A 23,801-nucleotide genomic window follows, 5' to 3' on the forward strand; every position below is an offset into this window, starting at 1 on the left:
TGTAAAAAATTTAAACAACGCCTGGAGATACCATAGATTAGTACACATATAACAAATTTCATCTTAGTGGAACCACGGGTATAGTCTGTAGCTCTGGACATATCCACTCAGCATCACTTCAAAACCACTTTTTTGGATTCAAGGGGATCCAAATGGATATTTCCACTGAAAACTCAAAAATGTTGACAAAAACAATACTTTCGCCTTATACTATGTATAGGGAGATAAAGTGAAAACTATACAGAACTCATTACCCATTTTACCGCAACATTTTGAAACCATCAGACACTTGAGTTCAAACGAATAATAATTTTCATAGATTAATGTTAATTACAGTTCCCTCTGTAATTCATCTGACTGAATATTATCTGACTGTGTAATTTCATGTCTGCAAAATAATTGTTTGACATTTTAATAAGTATATCATTATTTAGTCTAGTAATGCTACAACCATGTTCCTATTTGAAGCCATTATCTGTAAAGGTTAGTTACAAGTGTTACCGGGTGTCTGAGTGAACGTGTTCTGCTTGTCACTCCAGTGCAGCAGAGATAGTGTGAATTGTGGCTCTGATGTCGATGTTGTGTCTTTCCTCACAACACCCAGAACAGTTGTGTTGCCACTCCTGAGAGGCAGCGTAAACAGCACGTCTCCGTCAACATCCCTTGCTCTAGTCAAGTTCTTCAGGTAATATGCTTTGCCTACAACATCAGACATTTTATTTAGTTTCTAGAATCAACTTATTTCAACAATCACGTCTGATAACACATTTACCTACTATAAAGGGATTTAAATTCATTATAATACTGAAGAAGAGAATACAGGGCAAAGCACAATAAAGTTTCTTTTTCAAATAAAATTTAGTCTGTGAAGGAGATTTTGGTTGAGAATAAGGATAAGGTTTATTGGTGGCAATGAGGTGTTTGTGTACATGTTTTGCGTGGTTTTCAAAATGCAGTGGATATGTGAGGAGAGCTCAATCATTGCTTTAAAGTTAGCTTTTTGATTGTGATAGTTTCCTTCTTGTTTTTGGGTGGTACTGTAATTTATTATGAGTAGGGTGGGTGCATTCCTAAAAAGTAGGACATTTTCCACTGTAGGGATACGATCATGGACAAGGGCTGCATAAAACAAAACGAGCTAGCAGTAGTGTGATACCGTATACCCTAAGTCCAGAAATAAAAACTTTTGGTATACCAAGAGACTGTCGTCACTGGATCCTTCATAATGAACTGAATTTGTATAGTATTTTCACACATTTAAATTTGTGCAATTAATTGTCAAAACAGGCTTATGTATAGTTGAGAGCTTCTCCTGTTGAGCATATTACAGTACATCAGCTCTAACTTGGTCAATATGTCGAATATTTACTTGTTTTAGGTATTAGGTATTATCTTTAGGTACATGTTCCCTGTTCAAAATGCATTTATTAAATTTGTGGTGACTGTATTGCAAATTAAAAGCAAGTTGTACAGCAATGATAAAATTAAATATTTAAAAATACACATAATATCCCATAATGAACACTCCCACATAATGAGCAAAACCCATGACAACTCCACTATGGCAACTGAACAACAAATAGATTCCGACCCTTCCATAGTTACCTGTAAATTATGACCACTCTCCCTTCTCTTCAACCAACAGCACCACCATAATGTGATTAAAAATAACCAATTTTCCATATGTATTGTTAAAATCCGTCATGTACATAATTTTTAAGACAAAAAAATTAGTCAGGATATCTCAGTATTCATCAAATCAGAGGTATAAGTTTAAGTTTCAACATTTAAAATTAACAAATTAAAATACACCTAACACATTTTAAAAGTTTAAAGTTAAATTAGGTGAAAGTTAAGATATGAGTAAATTATATGACATGTGCACAGCCAATACCACCTACCAGCGAGGCATTGTGAAGCTAGTTGCTGAGATTGCATAATACTGTCAAGCTGGCGTTGGTAAGAGGACCATGGGAGTGGAGCAGATAGTTGGTATTCTAGCCAAGTAAGATTGTGACCGTGGTATATCTGAGGTAGAACCACCCTCTGTGACACCACAGGAGCTGTAAACTGCTTGGGACCTGACATTCTCAACATCACCTCTGGCTGTCACCTACAACAACACACCAGACACTACAATATATGAGTGTAGTATGGAGCGGGTCTTGATACAAACGTATACTACCTTACTATTACTACCAGCCTTGCTTGACTGGGATGGTGTCATCGTCCTGTAATCCAGCTACTTGGAGGTGACGAATTGTGGATATTTATAGGCATGCGATACTCCCTGGTGTGGATTAACGTCTGCACTAGTGAGTACTATGACTATCCGTAGTACTATCCTGATAGTTAGACCTGTTTGTTAATTACAAGGCAAAAATGTGGTTCAGATTCCACAATAAACTGTAGGTCCCTTTGCCATTGGCTGTATGGGCTATTAAATTAACAGCTGTGTCTAAGGAACATGTCGGCCGACTAACAAGACTACAAGATCGCACCACCCATCCTACACTAATCTCCATTCATACTTGGCTTAAAAAGCCTACATTCGTATGGTCGCCATTTCAGAATAAAGTAAAGTAAAGTACGTACTAGGACAAGTTTCTTCAGCCAAAATCATCTATTAAAGGATAGGTCTAGATTTGAGCAGGAAAAAATCTACTGACTTTTCAGGGTCAACAAACAGGTGCCCATCAGATTACTAGGCCTGCATTAACCAGCTATCCCACAATGGCTACATACTGTTGCAAGTTACTATAGCAAACAGCTGATAATCTTGTGGAGTTGAGACACTGGTAAATCTGTTGTATATATATACCGTGAGTCCGAAAAAGAACTCCCTAGTTTTAAAATACCTCACAATAATATTAGTTTAAATGGATGAGTAATAATCCTTTGGTGCAGTAGAGTATACCTGTAAGCTTTAGTTTCATAGGTTAATTGGCAATGAGTTTGGTACACCCTGTTGACCTTGAGCGTAGTTTTGCAACACGCCGCATCCAGCGCTGTCAGAGTGCAATGGCTACACTCCACAGCAGAAAGCGCAATGTGTTATTTGGTTAATGGAAACAAATTCTGTTACTACTGTGCAGCCCAATTTTAGGCGTGAATATGGTGGTAATGCACCTGATCCTTTTATTTACACACTAACTCCTTAATTTTATTTTTTAATTTTTTAAAATTAAATTTCTTTTTTTTTATTTAGTTTTATTTACACACTATATAATACACCTAAACTTTTATTTCGTTACCTCTTTCATTTAATGTAGGGGATCAGTCATTGTAATTTCTATATTGTAAAATAAATAAAAACATTTTTTTTAGGAGTTCTTTTTTGGACTTCCGGTACATAGTAGCTGTAGACTGCTTAAACATAACCAGCAAATAAAATTATGTTGTAAACTATAAATTTTTAAATTGAACAAATATTACCTGCTCATCACAAAAGGCTGTAAAATTGAGATCATTAAATGATCCCTCTACTGTCAGATTATGGATGGTTAGACGTGTCTCAGAAGAAAATCTCTTCTTCCCTTTAGTCTCTTGAGCTCCATTCAATGTCATAAGATTTTTTTCATCAAAAGGTAAGCCGTTTACTAAGCCTTTAACTCTGTAAGAAAAATGTCATACCAAATATTATTGTCATCCTTCATGATAATAATATTGTTTGAATGTTACTATTTTCTATAAACACTAGGCATGCAGTCTCAGGTCTGCCAATTGAGCGGAGCAAACAAAGGAGCAAAATAGTTTATCTTCTTTCTAAACACAGTTTTTCATAAAAAAAAGATTATAGGTAACAACTTAAGAAAACTTTCAATGGTTGATATAATAGGTAATTTATCATAGGTACGAGTATCTAATGTCCATTATTTACTGTTCATCAAATATGGGCCCATAATAAATATGCTTGTAACTCTTCTTGTTTCGAAAATGGCTTAATTAGCAAGCCTTTGATAGTTCTTACTCTCGACAACGCTGGATAAAGTAAGCCAAAGGAAAAATTTGGTTTTCCCAGGTACACCACATTGCATTTTAAGTGCATCTTTGCTTGAGATATACTGACATTGCATATGCAAGATGTAAGTGGGAATTGCAATCGTGATCACATTACTGCCTTCAATTTAAAGGAAGCAGTTACTTATAAGGAATAGGTAACAGGTCATTGTACAATGTGAGTCCAAATACATTTTAGCAGCATGAAGTCATTATTAATGATCAATGAATTAAATGTAGCCTTTGAAAACATACGGCGACTATACAGTAAGGAAGGAACTTTGACTTTGACATTACCTACGCTCTCTTTCATGCTGATTATAAATGTTCTCTGGGAATATTTCAATCATGAATTTGTCTATCATGTACAAAATGATGGTCTTACTATTAAAGCAAAGGAAAATGGTTAATTAAGGAAATCTTTTGAAATAATTAGAGTTCAGCTAGCTAACCGGGTAAGATAGAGTCAAGATGTTTCAAAATACAAATAAATCTTTTGTGACTTTTCCTGTATCTGAACCTCTGGAATCAAATTAACTTATGTTCACGCTGAACTCTAACACTACTCCTTTCCTAATAAACCTCCTTAATGATGAATATAAACACTTGATGTAAGTTGTGATTGTCACCTGATTCCGTGGCCAGAATCTAGTTGGCCCGTGACAGTGATGTTGCCGGAGATGACGTGTTTGATGCCAGACTTGGTGACAGCAGATCTACTCCAGGAGAGGACGTCCACGCCAGCCAGTGGAGCTCCAGCTGGTAGCCTCAGTTGTCTGGTGATCAGCTGGTCCAGGGTCAGCTCTGCAGACATTGTGTTGGACTCTACATTGGCTAGCATCAGGTCTGACGTCATGTTCAGTCCGTTCACAAACATCGAGTTGTTTAAGTTATCTAGAACGAATACAGACTCGTGTCATGTGTTAAATCACTATATTTGATCAAAACACTATAATAAATAAGGGAAGAAGGGATGGTCATTTGCCATGTTTAATGAGACAGTATACGCCTGAAATGAGAGGCAAGACATTTCTCTAAAACAAACTACATACCTACTACAGATATGTTTTCTTTTCTATTAAGTATTAAATATATGAATAGCAAGTAACATGTAGTATGCATAACAAGTTTTAGAGCACATTTGTTTATCTGGTCAGGCCTCCAGTTCTATGGTGGCCGATGAAGAGTGAGACAATTGTAAATTAACAATACACATTTTTATAAACCTTTGACAATGTTTTCAAGAACTTACGTTTGATTACAAGTTTGTTGAAATCAAGATAACCACAAATTTTCTGATCTATTCCATTCAACAAAACATTTTCAATAAACAAAGGCAGTTGTATTCCTTCAATATTTCCTCCCACTGTAGCTTTTTCTGCTTTCAGTCCTTTCTCAGCTCGGACACTCGGGAAGTAGAAAGTTCCATTTATTACTTGATCTGCACTCAGACTTACTAGTCTTGATAGTTGTTCTTCTACATTGTTATTATTTATATCCACCTGCAAAATCAATAAACTATAACACCCAAGACTCTATAAAAAAGCTATGTTTTTGTTTTGCTTTACTATATGGGTAGACCTACAGATTATGGTAGGATCCAAACTATCAAGTCACAGCTTCATAATAGAGAAAACTGATAGTTATGGCAGAATCTGAACTAAGGACCAAGATCCTAGGCTCTATCTACAAAACCAACATTGTACAGTTCAGATTTAAACTCATCTTTTTTACTAAGTTTAAGTGGAGCAAATTGGTGCTCTGGGGTCGACTTTAATGCAAGTTTTATTACTGAGACACACAACTACGGCTGAGCATTATTTAGCCAAACTTACCATGTTTTAACTAGCATTCGGAAAGTTTGAAAAAACCAATTTGAATTTAATAATGTCCATGCAATTAAAAAATAACCACTTAAATTTTTTTGTTGGAGATATTCAGATAAAGTTAGAACAGAAAAAACACTCACCACAGTTAGGTTTCTGATTTCAACCTCATCCATGGAAACTTCGTGGAGGTCAGTTACATTATCATCTTTGAACCAAACATTATCCATTATATCATGCCAATCAAAACCATCAACAGACGTTAATACCTCAGGCTCTCTATTGAACTTTCCATTTCCTAAAACAATTAAAATTCAGTTTTCCAATGATATATTTATCGTCATTAATTAGCTAAATAAATAAATCTGTATAAAATGTAAGCCTTTATGTATCTAATAAACTTACGTTTTGCATATGAAAAAGTCCTGTATCCTGGAAAAGTACTTCCCTGGTCCAACTGAATTTGGAAATTAAAAAATGATAATTTTACCTTAAGGTAAATATTTTTGCAAAATTTTCAAATTGCTTTGTACAACAATCTTGAAGTGGCAAGTCAGAACAAAAAGAAGACACACTGCTATTGCCATAAGAGGAGAACAAACTTATTATTGTTTTATAAATGATAGGGCTTTTAAAACAGCAACTATAATTGTTTATATTATTCAAACCATAAGATATTGTACAGTATGCTGTTCTACCGAGTAAGGTTTTAACTTAATCATCACGTCCAACTGTGGGGACCTTACAAGCTTTTTTTTTTATTAATGATTAAGTAATGGCCAAACCTGAGTCTCCACACACCTGAAATGTCAACACACCTGAAATGACCAGTTTAGACTGGTTAGAGTGGAGGGCAAGGCAGAAAGCTGTAACATTGACATCTGACACAAGACCGATGGTGAGTAGATCTCCAGCCAATGACACACTGCCATGCACCGTCTTGTGGCCAGTAATCAGCTGATCAGCAGCTGAGTCAGTCATAACTATATCAGCTGGTACCTGGAGATGACTCATCCTGCCACCAATCTGTACCTCCAAGGTGCTCACTGGACCACCTGGAAATAAAGTCATCAACAAAATGTCACTAAGTCATGATACTTCCGCCACAGAAAACCTACAGACTGAGTCAATTTCCATTAGTCTAATTGGTGTTTTAAATGCAGTAACATTTTTCCTTAAACGTGGTTTTTTTATGTTAGTAGTATGGTATCAAATGAAAAAAATATGCTAAATTTGATAAAAAATATAACCATTAACAAGCAAACTAAAACAGTTTACTTTTTCACCATAAGGTTAATATGAGAATGTAAATGTGGAAATTTCTCCGTAACCTTTAATCATAAACCAACCCTTCAATATAAATTATTTTTTTTAAGCTCTACACAATGGTTCTATTGAAAATCAAGCACTTTCATTTTTAAGGGTAAAAATTGTAAAAAAAAATAATTTTTGGAAGATTTTAAAACTTTTTTGACTTAACGCCGAGTTCCTATGACCTAGTCCTATTGGTTCCCAAACTCATCAAGTGTACTCATCCCTACACGTTCATACAAATTTCATCAAAATCGGGCCAAAATTATTTGATTTATCGTTTTTACTGACACACATAATAATATACATGATACAAATTTTAACAAATAGTGTTTATGGTCTCTGGGAAATCAAAACAAAAAAGTAAATCGATCCCTTACCAAGAGACCTACGTAAATAGTTTAATTAATTAATTAATTAATTAATTAATTAGTTTAATTATTTCTTATAAAACAAATTCGCTAAAAGGCTCGGTGGTGTTGATAGAAATTATATAGACAGATAAAAAGTGAACACTTTGGTAAAGACAATGATTATATTTAGACTTTATAGCACAGCCACCTCTAATACAAGGCCGCGGCGTTCGAACTGGCAACGCCGCAATCCCACCCCTTCTGGGTCCGTCTTCACACGGCTATAGCTTAAATGAGATTTTTGCTGTTTTCACTGCTCTATAGAATGAATGAAAGATATTTAAATGGCATATAATAGTGATTTGTGTACTAAAATACAAAAATAATGTCTGTTTGCTTGTAGGCCTATTTATCGTATTGTAATAATTGCAATGCATGTGAAAATGTCTTGTAAAACTTCCAATTACAAATGAAAGAGTAAAGTAATAAAAATATCTTGGATTGTTTAAATAAAATTATTTTCAATTTTAAATATTCATATTATTGTTTTAGCCTACCTGACGAACCATAAGTCTAGATAGCTACGACAAAATTTTAAGTTTTCTTTTCTTGTTTGAATCCCTACTGACTGAATCATTTATTTTCTTTGAATAATTATTTAGCAATACGTTTGCCATTGTGGAAACGATCTCAGAAGCTAGGCCTTCATATAGCTTTCCACATTCATTATAATGTGCAAAATGACGCTAATAATACACGTCAATTTATTACTATTATTTATTTATTAATTATGTGCTAATATACAGCCTTAATTGTTGCAAAATGAAGTAAAGTCCCCGACTTCGCTTACTTTTGCTAGTCAAATTTCTTCATCCTGTTGCCATCCTCTTGTCTTCTTTCTTCAGGAGTCTTTCTCCTTGTCGTTTTTCGTGTATCAAGATATGAAGGTAAATTGGGAAAAGGTCTAGGTACGACATTTTCCCCTAAAACTGGCTTCTCGCGTCTATACTCGCACCAATCACAGTCTTTATTATTGTATTTTCCCACAATACTAAGGTCATCTTCATGAAAATGTAATAGGCAGACACTAGAATTGTTTGAAGGTGTCCAATCTGACCGAGAAATAGCACGAATCCACTGTTGCTTACGCACCGGATCACTTGGAATCTTAAAACACTGCATGCATCCTTCAGTTTTTATCGAGCTTTCGTAATTACTCTTGCACCCAGGCACAACACATCTATTTGGCATGATGCAGTAGAAATTTCAATGTCATTACTAATGATTAAGGGTAATATAAACGTGAACAAGTACGTCGGTACACGACTCCTCAATTCACTGTAATGGTAAGACGACCGCGTGCCAAGACACAGATGCGACATTGCCACTTTTCGCTCGCCGCGGCCTTGTATAATAGGTGGCTGTGCTTATAGGCACCCCATATGTGGCTGATTAAGGAGTTTTTCAAGAATGAAGTTCAATTACATAAATTAGAGTCCATGGCGGGCTTACAGATATACTGCATACAGAAAAAATTACATAACACTAATAGCATAGCGTATCAGAGTAAAATTTCTGCAGAAAATAGATTTACAGTAATTCATATAATGAAAAACATACTAACTTATGTTTAAGAATATTTGTGAAAACAACCTCATTATGATTTGTTTATTAGAGGGTGTACAATATTTTCTATTATTTTCCTGTACAGTACCAGGTACAATCCAAGCGAAAGTATGATTTCTATTTCATTAAAAACTAACTACCAGATGTTATTTACTTTCCGTATCCACCAGGTAAAAGTCATAGTGACCAGTTTAAAAAACGGATAAAATGGCTACTTATGTATGATTCATTTTAAACCTTACCAAATACAACTTTGTCAAAAGTTGTGTTCTCAGAGAGCAACACAGCATCTGTGAGGAGGTGAGAGATATTGTGAGAGTTGAGTGTTGCACCAGGTGTCATTGCTACATTGTGGGTCTCTAGGTTGGTGATGGCCTGTGAGGCTATAACACTCTGGTCTCCGTCTGTCAACAGCCATCTGCCAAACACACGAGAGTTGAGCCCATCCAGAGTACCTAGACAAAGCAGCATCACGTATGTGAGAGTTGCACCAGGTGTCATTGCTACATTGTGGGTCTCTAGGTTGGTGATGGCCTGTGAGGCTATAACACTCTGGTCTCCGTCTGTCAACAGCCATCTGCCAAACACACGAGAGTTGAGCCCATCCAGAGTACCTAGACAGAGCAGCATCACGTATGTGAGAGATATTGTGAGAGTTGAGAGTTGCACCAGGTGTCATTGCTACATTGTGGGTTCTAGGTTGGTGATGGCCTGTGAGGCTATAACACTCTGGTCTCCGTCTGTCAACAGCCATCTGCCAAACACACGAGAGTTGAGCCCATCCAGAGTACCTAGACAGAGCAGCATCACGTATGTGAGAGATATTGTGAGAGTTGAGAGTTGCACCAGGTGTCATTGCTACATTGTGGGTCTCTAGGTTGGTGATGGCCTGTGAGGCTATAACACTCTGGTCTCCGTCTGTCAACAGCCATCTGCCAAACACACGAGAGTTGAGCCCATCCAGAGTACCTAGACAGAGCAGCATCACGTATGTGAGAGATATTGTGAGAGTTGAGAGTTGCACCAGGTGTCATTGCTACATTGTGGGTCTCTAGGTTGGTGATGGCCTGTGAGGCTATAACACTCTGGTCTCCGTCTGTCAACAGCCATCTGCCAAACACACGAGAGTTGAGCCCATCCAGAGTACCTAGACAGAGCAGCATCACGTATGTGAGAGATATTGTGAGAGTTGACAGTTGCACCAGGTGTCATTGCTACATTGTGGGTCTCTAGGTTGGTGATGGCTTGTGAGGCTATAACACTCTGGTCTCCGTCTGTCAACAGCCATCTGCCAAACACACGAGAGTTGAGCCCATCCAGAGTACCTAGACAGAGCAGCATCACGTATGTGAGAGATATTGTGAGAGTTGAGAGTTGCTCCAGGTGCCATTACTAGACAGAGATATTTAAGTCTAATATTGATGGTAGGCTTCTTTGATGAAAGTAGACTGTTATCCCTAGTGGACAGGAAATGTGCGATTGTTTGTTCTTCTTCAATCTAATTGTTCCCGAAGATTGTATGATGCAAAATTTAAAACATCATTCAGTTTTTTCAGCAATTCATCGACAGCCATCTTCCCAAGACCAAGATAAGTCTAGTTAATAATGTAAAACATGAAACTATGAGGTTGTATTTACATCTTTTAGTAGACATTATATTTTAAATTAATTTATTCAGATTTCATTAAGAACTAAGTATAGCTTACGTCAAATATGGGTGTACTAAATAAATAAAGAATAGGCAAGAGGAAAAAACATTTTGCTTTCAAGACTAGCTGTAATTTGAGCTATATAGATTAAATTTTTGACAGTCTATTTCTTTTATTTAATTGACCTAAGTAAACTTATTAGTTATGTGGAAAGCATCTTTCAGTCATATCAATACTGACTACAATTTTTATTAACATACATAGTTAATCTGTACTCATTTATAAATATGTAATTTATAAACCTACCTGTATAGAATAAACGGTCAACCTCAATGTGCTTTGCTTTGAGCAAACGTTTTCTCCATAAACTCTCTGGTGTAACCATGTGGAAATTAGAGCTGTTGATGGGATTTATGTACAAATTTAGTATTTCGCTTTCAGCTAAAAAATGTTTTGCTCCTGACATGAGTAGGTTATCATCTGAAAAATACATTATATTGTAACGGTAGGAATACATCTTTTCATTTAGTATCTTAACAAGGAAATCAATGTCTTAGTCACTGATACTTATTTTAATAATACTTAGATTAAAATGTAAGTACAAGTCATACGTACCTCCTTCAAAGACAGAATCATCTAAAAGATTTTCTAAATGGTGGTCATTAATTTTACCCCGCACCATTGTGTTATTTGCAAATAGATTTTCTTCAACCTTTAGATTGTCTACAACAACAAATCCATCTTTTCTAATTACAACCCTCTTTTCCCACTCATTATTACCAAGCCTGATGTTATTGCTTTTGATTCTGAAAATAAGAGGAATATGAAATGTAAAACACTTAACAGAAAATAAACCATATCAGCAAACTGAATATACTACATCCCATCCAGTGGCGTAGCCAGGATTCTGCTTTGGGGGGGGCCCGATCCGGGGGGTCTGGGGGGCATGGAATACCCCCCAGGACCGAAGGGGGGTCCGGGAAAAATTTTGGTATTTTATGGTGCTAAATTGCAGTTTACAACACCTCTGGAGGCTCTAAAGTAGAGAATAATATTGGTGTATTACTACTAAAAATTTGTTTTTTTACTGTTCTGAAATCTAAACAAGTTGCCTAAACTACTATTTATCTACGTGACGTAATTTTAATAAAATAAATCAAGCTAACAAAACTACACTCAACTTATAGAATAAAGCATACTAGTGGTCGTCCAGTGATCGAAAACTCGACCCAAAAATAAGTAATGTACACGCAATGACTATTGGATACTGAAGAAGACACTATATATACCAGCTGCCGTCATTTTTTAAATTATAAAACATTGTACAGAAGACCCTATATAATCGGCACTGTACCACTCCGGCACTCCAGTAATCCGGCGTCTTTTGGCCGGAGGTCTTCCGCGGTCGCGGCAAAATTCTGATTATCTCCCGCGGCCGTGTAGATATCATCATTCTCTCCGGCGGTCATGAAAACGTCATCGTCGTCTTGCGCGATCGTGGCAAAATCATGAACATCTCCCGCGGCCATGTAAACGTCATTGTCTACTCCCGCAGTCACAGAAACGTCATCGTCGACTTGCGCGATCACGGCTAAATCATGAACATCTCCCGTGGTCATGTAGACATTATCGTTGTCTTCCCCGGTTGTGGCAAAATATTGTATCATCTCCCGCGGCCGTGTAAACATCATTGTCTACTCCCGCGGTCACGGAAACGCCATCGTCGTCTTGTGTGATCGTGGCTAAATCATGAACATCTCCCGCGGGCCGCGGTCATGTAGACATTATCGTGATCTTTCACGGTCGCGGCAAAGATTTTATCATTTCCCACGGCCATGTAAACATCATTGTCTACTCCCGCAGTCACAGAAACGTCATCGTCGACCTGCGGGATCGCGTCAAAATCACGAACATCTCCCGCGGTCACGGAAACGTCATCGTCGTCATGCCCGATCGCGTCAAAATCACGAACATCTCCCGCGGACGTGTACACGTTATCATCGTCTCCCGCGGTCACGCGTCATCGTCGTCATGCCCGATCGCGGCAATAGCGGTTTCCGATCGCGCGATCTTAGAAGACGTGTTTTAATTGCATTTTTATGTTTTTTTATTGATAACATTCCAGTAATCCGGCATTTTATATAATAACAACACGTATTGTGTAGTGTGTACGCACTCATTTGACTGTTTCTAGAACGCGCATTGCAACGCTCCCGTGTGCCGTGTGTACAGGGTAACTAAAAAAAAAAAAAATTCGGGGGGGGGGCCCGGCCCCCTTGGGCCCCCTCCCTGGATACGCCACTGATCCCATCAGCCTGGAATAAAAATTGAAAATCCTATTACTTTTTTAAAGGGGCAAACGTGGTTTAGACATTCACCTGATGCTAGAAATGATAAATCTTTCAGACTTTATTTGTTGCGGGAGGGACAGGTTGGATTCCCGTACCCGGCACATTTACAAGATATTATTATTCTTTTCTGTAAAAATTCCACAAACATAGACAAAAAAATATTAATACTTAAATGACAATTAGCAACTGGGTTAAGAACCAACATCTTCCGATTTATTTGAAGGCGAGATTTCTAACCACTTGGCTGACCAATTGTTAACTTTGAAAATGTAGCATATTTATCAAACTTAGAAAGCAAAAAAGATTATTATTAAATCAGCAATGTGCTAACTTGTAACTTTGCATGATTATTGATTACCCATGCCAACATCATGCCATGTAGATGCAAAAACTTACTCTGTAACATTAAGATATTCAAGGTTGACTTCTGCTAAATCCTCCAAATTAGATTTGAGAAGTTCTGAAATCTTCAGTTCATTAGAACTATGAAGTGTTCCATCCACTGTTAGTGATCCAAGGAACACCTTTTCCCCTGTCAGCTTCACAGACTCTTCTTCCTCTAGGTTGATCAGACTTTCCAGAACCACAGAGTTTATGGTGTCCACGTTGAGGGATGGTGTCTACAAATGTAATACTCTTAGTTACAGGGGTTGGCCTTACACTCGCCTGTCCATATGGATGTAAAAGTGCTGTGCTTGGAACATATTAAGCTAAGGAAGGGGTGAGCCAGTACAACAAAAGAGTGAACTTTGTATTGATACATTTAAAGTAGGGTAAAAGGTGTTTAGAAGGGTTATACTATGATCAACTTTATTTTATAATGATTTTTTTTATTCCTGTAATTGTTTACCAGATTATACAGTAGAACTTCATTAAATCGAACCTCAATCATTCAAATTCCTTGATAAATCAAATTATATTTATTCCCCTTGAACTTCCCTATCTGTTGCAATGTTAATTTCACATCTAAAATTCGAATAGTTCACGAGAAAGACCTTGATAAATCAAAGTTTTATTTTCCGTCGTAAAAGTACCTCTATAAATTAATTGAAGTTTTAGTCCAAAAAACTCTATAATTTGAAATCCTGCAACTGTCGCACTTCTAAGTAATAGCAAGACACCCTCTATTAATCGAAGTGGTATGAAATTTGTTATGATTAAAAACATTGATAATGTATTTTACTGCGCTGAATTTTCGAATCGACAAGAAATACCAACACATTATTCCGTCCAACTTCCGCTCTTGTTGCAATCTATCTCAGTCGTGGGCGAGATTTGAAAGTGCGTGTACTTTAGATACAGTGTCTCCTTTGTTTTGGAGAGCTTAAAGCTAGTGAGTTTTATAAGCCAATATGGCAAAACGTTCGTTCAAGACAATGACCTACGAGGATAAGTTAATATAATAACCTATAACCTTTCCACTGAAAAATGGCTATGAACAGTTCAGCAGTAGAGTAGGTTCAACAAAGAAGCAGTTTGAAATTAAAACTAACTTAATTTAATTGCCGACACAAGTCAATATTTTTATAACTGTAAATCAATGTTTTTGAAACTGCAGTGTCTTAAGGGCAGTAGGATGTAAACAAACCATAAATCACTGTCACCATAGCCAGGCCTTGGCCCACTCATGGTCATAGACCCTCCCCTTTTACCCCGTTTGCAATACAATGCTCCAATTGCAGACAAACTTGTGTTACGAAACATGAAAGTAAGGTCAAAAAAGATACTTCTTTGTTCAAAAATAGAAAACTGTAACAGATTATTTTTAAATAAATTAATTCACAGTAGTTTGTGTCTTGTAAATATTTTATTTGATCTTAAAGACTGTAGATCTTCTTTCTATTTACGTGCGTCACGTGTGTATTCATTATTATTCCTGTCAAATACAACATTTAGTTATGTTTTAATGCACTATAAATATATTAATTACCATACTTTTCTACTGTATTGTATTTCAATACCATTTCCTATTCAATACTGTAGTATTTTGTGGGCTAACCATGATTTTACGTATCAGGGAAGTCTCAACCCTACTTTATCCCGGTTAATTGGGAGTTGGGCAGTACTTCTTTCATTTTAAAGTATTAAATTTTATCATTACATTATTATCCATTCAAATACAATGCACAGATAAAGGCAATCAATTCTCCTGATGTTTATTGCTTGGACTGAATTAAACCTCTATAAATAAAATTTTGGGGAGGATAAACCTCGATACATCGAACCTTTATTGTTCAAAGTACTCAATAATTTGAAATTTCCCTGTTCCCCATGGGATTCAATTTATCGAGGTTCCACTGTAGATGTATTCAAAAGATTGATTCCCTTACCTCAACCTCTTGATACAATTAGGAATCATTACAAAAGCTAACCAATTACAGATTTTTTTGTCTGTAATATTCAATGGGTTATTATCATAGTATTTTGAAACATTTATTCTAAGCAAAAATTGATCTAAAACAAAAGTTACTCAGTTCAAGTTCTCAACTGTTACAAGACAAGTCAACAATATCAAACTTCAAACTCAAGTAAGCACATTTTTTGTATTACTGCTATTTACTGATTGTGAAGAAAATAATTGCTGCTGCTACCTACAAATTAGCAGTAGGTACTTAATGGCTTGATGTTTCACCACGGAGAAGTAAGATACAGAGGATTCAAGCTTATGGGACAACCGTGTGCTTTAGCTTTGGTATGTTGGGGCGGAAATGTACTATAGTGGAATAGAATACAGAATAGGACTGGCCTCTGAGGAGGTAGGGGATGCGACGTTGCCACTTCGTTCTTGGCTGGTGAGCTGACTTTCACCTAGAGCCGGGGAGCGGGCGCGGGCATCCCTCTGACTCTGTCTTCCCACTTGTAGGGTAGTTTAACACTACAAATTATTAATTTTTTGGCGGCATCGGTTAGTGTTGTCATGTGTATATCACATGGAAGATACATTCATCCCTTACATGATTATTGATAGATTATTTGCACAATTAATGACTTAAACAGCTACTAGATTTAGTTTTTGAAAAATATATTAACATACAATTAATAAATATAAAATGAAAATACATTTTATATAGGGTCACCTTTACAAGTCTCTGGAAATATGTTGCCTATAGTCAAACGTTTGTCAACCCCAATGTTTAAACAAATCACCGTAACAATAAGAGCAAATGAGTACATATGGTCCAAAAACTTTTATAGCAGTTCTAAAAATCTTGTAAATTGTTGTCCTGCTTATAGTTTGATACATAAAACAAATTAACATGGAAATGAAGAAGGTAAAATCTTCCATATTAAACATTTACAGCAATAGTTTGGTTGTGTTTAGGAAACGAAGTTGGTCAATGTTTAGGAATTACCCCAAAGCTGTCTTTCTTTGAACACCTATGTGACCCTTACTCCGTTAATCTTATTATTGCCACTCGACTGAACTTAAACTTACGGAGAACAGGTAGCTCAATAGTGACGAAAACATTTCTGTAATATTGTGATTTGACAAAAAAGTCCGTTAGTTTTATATTGAATTTAAGAAAATTTAACTAACGTTTACATACATTACGTTATGTGTTGCATTCATTAAAATAGTCATACGATATATTCACTCTTCTATAACAACAACAAAAAAACTTCTAATGTAGGTACTCTAGAAATCCCCAAAAAACATACCAGGTAAAAAGGGAAATAGATAACATAACTGCCAGTTTGTTGCCAAAATGACATAACTATCTTTATTAGAAAATATTATTACATTGCACTAGAAATTGTTACATAAAGATATTTACAAAAAAAATATTGACTTATAAAACTTAAATAAAATTTTTAAAGGACAATGACATTTTTTTAAAGGCCTATCAAGATATTTCCATTACGTAAAGGAACGTAAAGGAACACCACGTCCGACGTTACGATATCGCAAACGTTTCACGTGTACTCGTGGTCGTCCACGTCGCGTACTGTTGTCCGTATTCATTGGGCGAAACACAGTTCATAGACAAATTCTTGACAAAACAGGAACATACTAGAAACGCACAGGTCGGCTATCGGGTAGAGACTGAGTGCGTGGCACAACTTGGCAACAGTGGACAGTTTTCTAAAAGCTGATTGGATGCTGCATGCCCCGCCCCACCCGACTCGAACTGGTTTCGGTCCTATTCTGTGTTCTATTCCACTATAGTATCAAGCAAGGAAGAGCTCAAACGGCAAAGGCCACATAGTATATATTTGTACACCAGTTGTAGCGCTCAGGGTCTTCCTACCATGTGAGCGCTGTAGTACATGACGGCAAGGGGGGAATGGAGTGCGGAAGGGGACGACGAATAGAATATGCTCAAGACACCAGCGACTGGTGCTCGACACCACTTAATTGTAATTGTACCATTGAATCTATCCTCGGCTTCTTTACTTTTCTGTGATCTATTTGATTAAACCATGGTAAAATTATTACTTACCTTAGGATCCTGTGTAAACTTGAAATGTTTATCAATTACAAACTGATTTAAAGGAATCCCGAATTCTAATAGTTTTTCAGCAGAAATATTGTGCTTCAAATCATTGAAATCATTTATTGCTGACATGTGACCATTTTCTACTATAACTGTTCCATATAAAGTGAGATTACCTAGAAAACCATCAGTCAATTAAGTCAATTACTATATGACTATATCAATGCTCCCTAGTGAGATAAATAATGTAAATGTGTGTCCGAGGAAAAGATATAATCATTACTGCTAATGTAATAATGTTGAGGTTGAAATTATAAAATATATTCAAGCGTTATCTTCATAGTCTGTGAAATGAGTCATGAACCAAGATGAAAACATGTCAGTAATTAAAAAAAAGAGATGTAAGTAGAATCAGTTATTATAATTTTAAGTTATTAAAGTGTTATATCTTTCTTTTTGAAATACTAAATAGACATTCAAGAAATTTGTGTAAGCTACTTTTAAATTTAATCTATAAGAATGATACATTTTATTAACATAGTAATCAAATTAACAAACAAAAAACAAGAGGAAAAGTTCCAAGATCTAAAAAGTCAAGAAATAAATTTAAAAGTTATTACAAAGTAGGGTTACTTGATTTCCATAACCTCTGAAATAGGTTATATCCCTGAAATTAATTCTTTATAATAGAGAGTTGGTAGTGGCAACACATTGGAATATTGCTTACGTGGGATTATGATCACATCATCAAGGAGATTAATGGATTCTATCTTCTTTGATCTGCCTCCAGAAGTTGGTTGTGAGATGCCCAGCTCAGGATCTGGGGACTTCTCATCAGCCTCATCAGAACACTTCTACAACAATAGTAACCAATGTGGGTTTTGTAAAGTTACAGTTTTTGTTTGCAATTACACTTTAGTTCTCCTTTACTGTCCTGGCACTAGAGATATTTGAGTACTGATCCAGCATCTGTGCTTAAGTCAATTGGATTAGGAAGGTATGTGTATTATTTCCTCCTGACTGAAATACAGTACAGATCAATAGCTTTTTTACAACCTTGCATTTGCCTGTCTAAATAGGCCTTGCCCTGTGTGTAGAAGGTAGAAGGTAGAAGAGAAGCAATGGGTGAGCCGTCACAGTATAAGCTACAACTACAATTTATTGTGTGTTTTATTATCTCATCAGTTGAAATTCCTAAAAAATATCTTCATCAATGTTAGATTGCTGTAAGTTGAACAATAGAAATCAACTACTAGACCAGGAATGAAAAAACCCAAAACAAATCCATCAAACCTACAGATTTAGAGTTTGCTTTTCACAACAAACCCAAAACAAATCCATCAAACCTACAGATTTAGAGTGTGCTTTTCACAATATGTTTTATCAAATAAAGATGTTGTTTTTTGAATCATGTTTTTATACAGTCATCAATTGATACTGTGGGACCTACTCGTATGTACCTCATCTGTACATCTGCTTCGCTGAGACATTGTTGGGAGTGAAGCAACAGACTTGAACAGATCCGATGCAGCCACCTCTTCTGCTGTGATCCTCTCTATGTCTTGAAACACTGACACAAACATTATCAATTCCACCAAACACTAACACAATTGACAGTGGTGATTGTTGATCAATGAATTTGAGTTTAAAACCTACTTTGCAATGCAACCTACAGTTTTACATATTTAATAAAATGGATCGTGAACAATATTGGCATAGACATTTATTACTCAGTTTACAGACTATTGGGGTATGAAGAACCAACAGAGTGACAAAATACATAGCAAACTATAATGCAACCAGACGTCAGACACAACTCACTAATACTGTTACTCACTAATAATGTTTTGTTTCTAAAAAAAAAAAACATGTCTAAAGTATTTGGTCCCATCTATATATTGATGGTTTAGTTCTCACTACATTAACTTGCCAGAGAAATCTTTTCTGTCCGCGTTGTCACTCGGAGCCTAGATTTCTAGTTCAACTTTTTTCAGTTTCAGTATAGTTGTTGCAAGTATATTGTAGCATACAGTACCAACACTATTCTTCTCCCTTTGCTTTCCCTCAGAACTCTGGCTCTCTTCTCAAACTAGTTTTTCACTTGCTTTATAATTTGTGCCTTTAGAGTCTTTATGAGTCTTTATGGTGGGTATGAAATGTTATTTCCCTTAAATTTGCTTAGTTTCTAAATATTCTGTTTGACAACCAAATAAATAACCCCCCTGCACCCAAGTCCAAAATTACTTATATAATATAGATAATTGTTTACTAGGAGAGTGTGTTTAATTTATTTATGTGTAGTACCTTAATTAGTTCAAATAAGTGAACCTTTAAATTTGGGTAAATATTGTTTGATTCACTTACCTGAAAAACTTTGGTCACCTACTGTCTTTAGAGATGACACTACAAAGTATTGAAAATCCACTTCAGACATTTTACCATCCGAGAGAATCAGTTGAGAAGTGTTGAGCGACTCAAGATCAGCCGTAGGTGAAACAATAACTGTTGACCAAATAAAGATTTAACAGCAATTATAGTTCATATAAGGAACAAAACTTGTATTTTTACAATTTAAATTTAAAATATTAAAACAACTCTAAAAATTTGATATCTAGTGTAATTCAATCCAAATTACATTGCATACATAGTCCACCAAAATGAATATTGGAATCCCAACTTATTTAAATGGTTTTGGTCTAATAGGATGGAAACCATTATTCTTGCTTCGTAATATCTTTGAATCAGAAATGTTGCATATTTTTAGCTGAATTTGAGTATCGGTACGGAAAAAAATAAGTATAGAATGGAGTGAGATGCGATGCAGTAAAAATATTTAATTGTCTAGATGTTTCTATCAACATTTTGGAAAGGTCAACTATATTACAACAAGGGCTTGATCTGTCTTGTAAGTTCAGTAGTGTTCCTAAGGTTTACATTGCATGAGCTGAATCTTATTATAAAGAGTGATTCTGTACTAAAACCTTATCATATGCTGAGTATGATAGGTTTTAACAAGGATTTATCTGTTTCAACACTTAATATTTATAAAACTTATAAAAAAGTGTGGCCATGTTTAAAACTGCTGTAGGTAGCTGGATGATTATGAATTTCATAACTTACCTTCTGGTTCAAAAATATCTTCCTTAATAATATTGATCAAGACCCCATCCACTGCTTCTGAGACCTCAACTGAGTCTTCAGCCAATACATCACCTTCAACCTGCAACACAATTGGCTTCTCTGAACTCTTTGTCTCTTATTCGGTTTGGAATATTTAATTAATAGTGTATTTAATGAGCATTCAACCTCAATGAAGATTTCAGTTGTACAAATTCTGGCATCCTACAACAACCACTTCTGACAAACTTAAGTCAACAAATAAAATATAAAACGGAAAAAACTAAAGCTATCAAACATACTGTAAAAATATAAAATATAAGTATATATAAGTTACGAATATTTTTATAACATTTTTATGTAATACCTCATGCAAGGATGTTCCAAGATTATGTAAATTTTGTAAGTTGCAAATAAAAAAAAGAAAGAAAAAAACACATACATGCGCTAATTATTTTGTCACTTCTAGAGTCTTAGAGCTATGAGAAATTACTCATCATCATTCAGGGGCCCTAATGAGCAAAAATTTTATTGTGCTGAACTATAAAAGGCTGTAGCTTTAAGTAGGTCAGTTTACTTGTTTTGGGTGTAGTTTGATGTGTAGCTATCGGATAATGAGGTGAGAACGGGGTTTGTTGTAAGAGCTGGAGCCCGAGGACTCTTAAAGGTAAATAAAAATTGGGTTTAGATCTTAGATTAGGTTTAGATTAGGTTTAGGTCTTATGGGTTTCTGTTTTATACTAAATTATTAACACTGTTCTAATCTACTCTACTTTTGGCTGTTGTTAATATTTGTGTGTTCTCTGGTTCTTTGTTTGTATAATTTGTTGGGTTTTAGTTTTGTTGTAGGCAAGGGTTATTGCCTGTGCTACGTATCATAAAAAGTAACTGTGTGTAAGCCTTGAAGTAGCCCCAAGGTTTATAATACTTGAACAATATAACTCATACATTCTTCGCCAAACAGTCACACCCAAACAACAACCATGCCTAACTTATCATACATACATACCTTAAGTTTATGGTCTAGATTGACCTCTTTCGACCAGTCAATCAATGTTTCTGCACTATGACCATTAACCGTCTTTGTTTTCAACGGTTCAATCAAAGCCAACTCTTTGAAGGATACATCTCCTGAGAACTCCACATCTTCCTTTATATTGACAGTATTTGCCAGGAACTCTGACAAGTTTTCACTGTTTACATTGGTAACCTCCAGATCGTGTGCATGGCAGGAATGTGTACAAGTTATCTCAGCTGACTCTTCAAATGTGTCTAGAACACAGAACTTGTGCATTTTGGATGTTCTTGATTATAGAATCAACCACATAAGGATAAAAACTATGAAAATAAAACTGTAAAAAATTAATAAGTATTGTTTGTAGTTTTAAATTGTAACACTAAAAAACTGTGGTATAATCAACACAAGTATGACAACCTAGATTTACTAGATTAACATTAATATGATAGTATTACAGTATATTTACCATCATAGCCATCCATAATGAACAAAAGGTCAAACAAAAATAATAACTATTAATTAATTACCTAAAATAAAAGGAATTCTAACTTAGAAATATCACTATCAAAACCTTGATTTACAATTCTTGCTTTGGAATTACGGAAGTAATAGTGTGGGTTGGGATAGTAATCTGCATCACTATTATCATTATCCAGTACATTGGCCCCGTTTAATCTGAGAAAGTGTTGCTGGTTCTGTGGTTAGCTTGCGAGACTTCTGTCCTGAAGAACCTAAATCCAAATCTTACTAATGACCAATGTGTGGAACCTTCAGAGACTGATATCGAGGCCACCACAACATATGAGTGGAAAGGGTTACTGATTAAGATATTTATTTAGAGGCAGTACTCAGTTTGCATGCTGTTAAGTATTAAAAAATCTTTAATTATAGAGAGCATGCAAAATTATGAAATGTGTTAGTTTAACTTGGTAAACATCTGCCAAAACCTATAAATGTGCTGTGGAACCTCTATTTTGTTATACAAAGATTTACAATGATGAAATACATACCAATCCAATGATGAATACGTATACATACCTTCATATACCGTGTTTGTATGATAGCTTGTTTGATCAATTCTAACAGGTAATCCTTCCAAAGTACTTTTCAACCTATCAAGTTGACTTTTTAGTGTGTATAGTTGGCTGTAAACCTCATCATCTGTACTGGAGTCTCCTACTTTGGTCTGTCAAATTGCAATAATTTATTATTAAAAAAATAATAACATCGGTATAATGATCTATAAATAGCCATTGAAATTGAATGTAATTGGAGTTTTTGTTTTCTGAAGCTCCATCGAATGGAGGAATAAAAAATCTGCAGCCAGCATGACTCCACAGTGTGTCGTCATAGCGTAACTTGACCACGAAAAATGAGTGATAATGACGTGTGTGATAATTGTAAATATTGACAATAGTGTTAGTGTTAGTGTAATAGCATAAGTAGATCCTCTGTAGATGCCAAACAAGCTGGCAAAATGTGCAAAGGGTAATACATAACTAGAACTCAAATAAAAAATTGCTTTATGCTGTCAGGGTCTAAAAATTTTTTTTTACCCTGGTGTGTGGGACTCTCACCCACTAAAAACCTATCAGTCCAGGCAATGGAAACCTTCTCAGAAACACAGTTTGCAATACTTCAAGAGGGTGCCTTCGTACCCCAGAATTGGCATTCAGCCACAATTCTCCACTAAATTCAGCTGCACTGGTGCAACACAGCTGTTCAGTTTTCTTCACTTTTAATTCCCTGGAGAATGCAGAAACTTAGAAACTAGCCGTGCTAGTAAGAGGTTTCTGCTGTACTCCGTTGAGTTACTGTGTTAGTTTGAAATGCCTGTGTTAATTGAAAATGCTACAAACTGTCAAGTGCGTGCAGTTATAAGGCTTTTAGAAATCTATCGGCAACTTTTGTTAAGTTTATGGGGAAAACATTATTACTGAAGGTTGAGTACACCAGTGGGTCATCAAATTAAGAAATGGCCGAACTAACGTTCACGACGAAGAGCGAAGTGGAAGACCCAGCATTGTGACTGCCAAACTTGTTGAAAAAGTCAATGCCGATGTCCATAAAAAAACCCAAAAGTTCACAATAACAGAACTTTCTATGGGTTTTCCA

The 23,801-nt window shown here is 35.7% G+C and overlaps 2 protein-coding genes across 2 annotated transcripts in view; both read right to left on the minus strand.

Moving 5' to 3' along the window:
- Window positions 1-603: 603 nt before the first annotated feature.
- On the minus strand, window positions 604-10,100 carry LOC128984243 (uncharacterized). Its single transcript, XM_054403545.1, has 9 exons — window positions 9,730-10,100; window positions 9,358-9,692; window positions 6,644-6,880; window positions 5,969-6,123; window positions 5,252-5,501; window positions 4,629-4,893; window positions 3,436-3,613; window positions 1,902-2,113; window positions 604-699 (listed from the first exon to the last, which is right to left on the minus strand). Exons 1-8 carry the CDS (start codon window positions 10,098-10,100, stop codon window positions 1,946-1,948), a joined length of 1,959 nt encoding a protein of 652 aa, XP_054259520.1. The 3' UTR covers window positions 604-699; window positions 1,902-1,945.
- Window positions 10,100-23,801, minus strand: part of LOC128984244 (uncharacterized) — a 39,122-nt gene continuing 25,420 nt past the window's right edge. Inside the window, exons 10-20 of the mRNA XM_054403546.1 lie at window positions 22,725-22,872; window positions 21,678-21,940; window positions 20,672-20,771; window positions 19,916-20,053; window positions 19,012-19,121; window positions 18,279-18,405; window positions 17,558-17,727; window positions 13,512-13,735; window positions 11,380-11,570; window positions 11,071-11,244; window positions 10,100-10,440 (exon numbers count right to left, since the gene is read on the minus strand). Of these exons, the coding sequence (XP_054259521.1) occupies window positions 10,100-10,440; window positions 11,071-11,244; window positions 11,380-11,570; window positions 13,512-13,735; window positions 17,558-17,727; window positions 18,279-18,405; window positions 19,012-19,121; window positions 19,916-20,053; window positions 20,672-20,771; window positions 21,678-21,940; window positions 22,725-22,872 (1,986 nt within the window). The remainder of the gene's footprint in view (window positions 10,441-11,070; window positions 11,245-11,379; window positions 11,571-13,511; window positions 13,736-17,557; window positions 17,728-18,278; window positions 18,406-19,011; window positions 19,122-19,915; window positions 20,054-20,671; window positions 20,772-21,677; window positions 21,941-22,724; window positions 22,873-23,801) is intronic.

Source organism: Macrosteles quadrilineatus, unplaced genomic scaffold (assembly GCF_028750875.1).
Source record: "Macrosteles quadrilineatus isolate MER2022 unplaced genomic scaffold, UCM_ALF_1.0 Scaffold_2__2_contigs__length_208266976, whole genome shotgun sequence".
NCBI lineage: Eukaryota > Metazoa > Arthropoda > Insecta > Hemiptera > Cicadellidae > Macrosteles > Macrosteles quadrilineatus.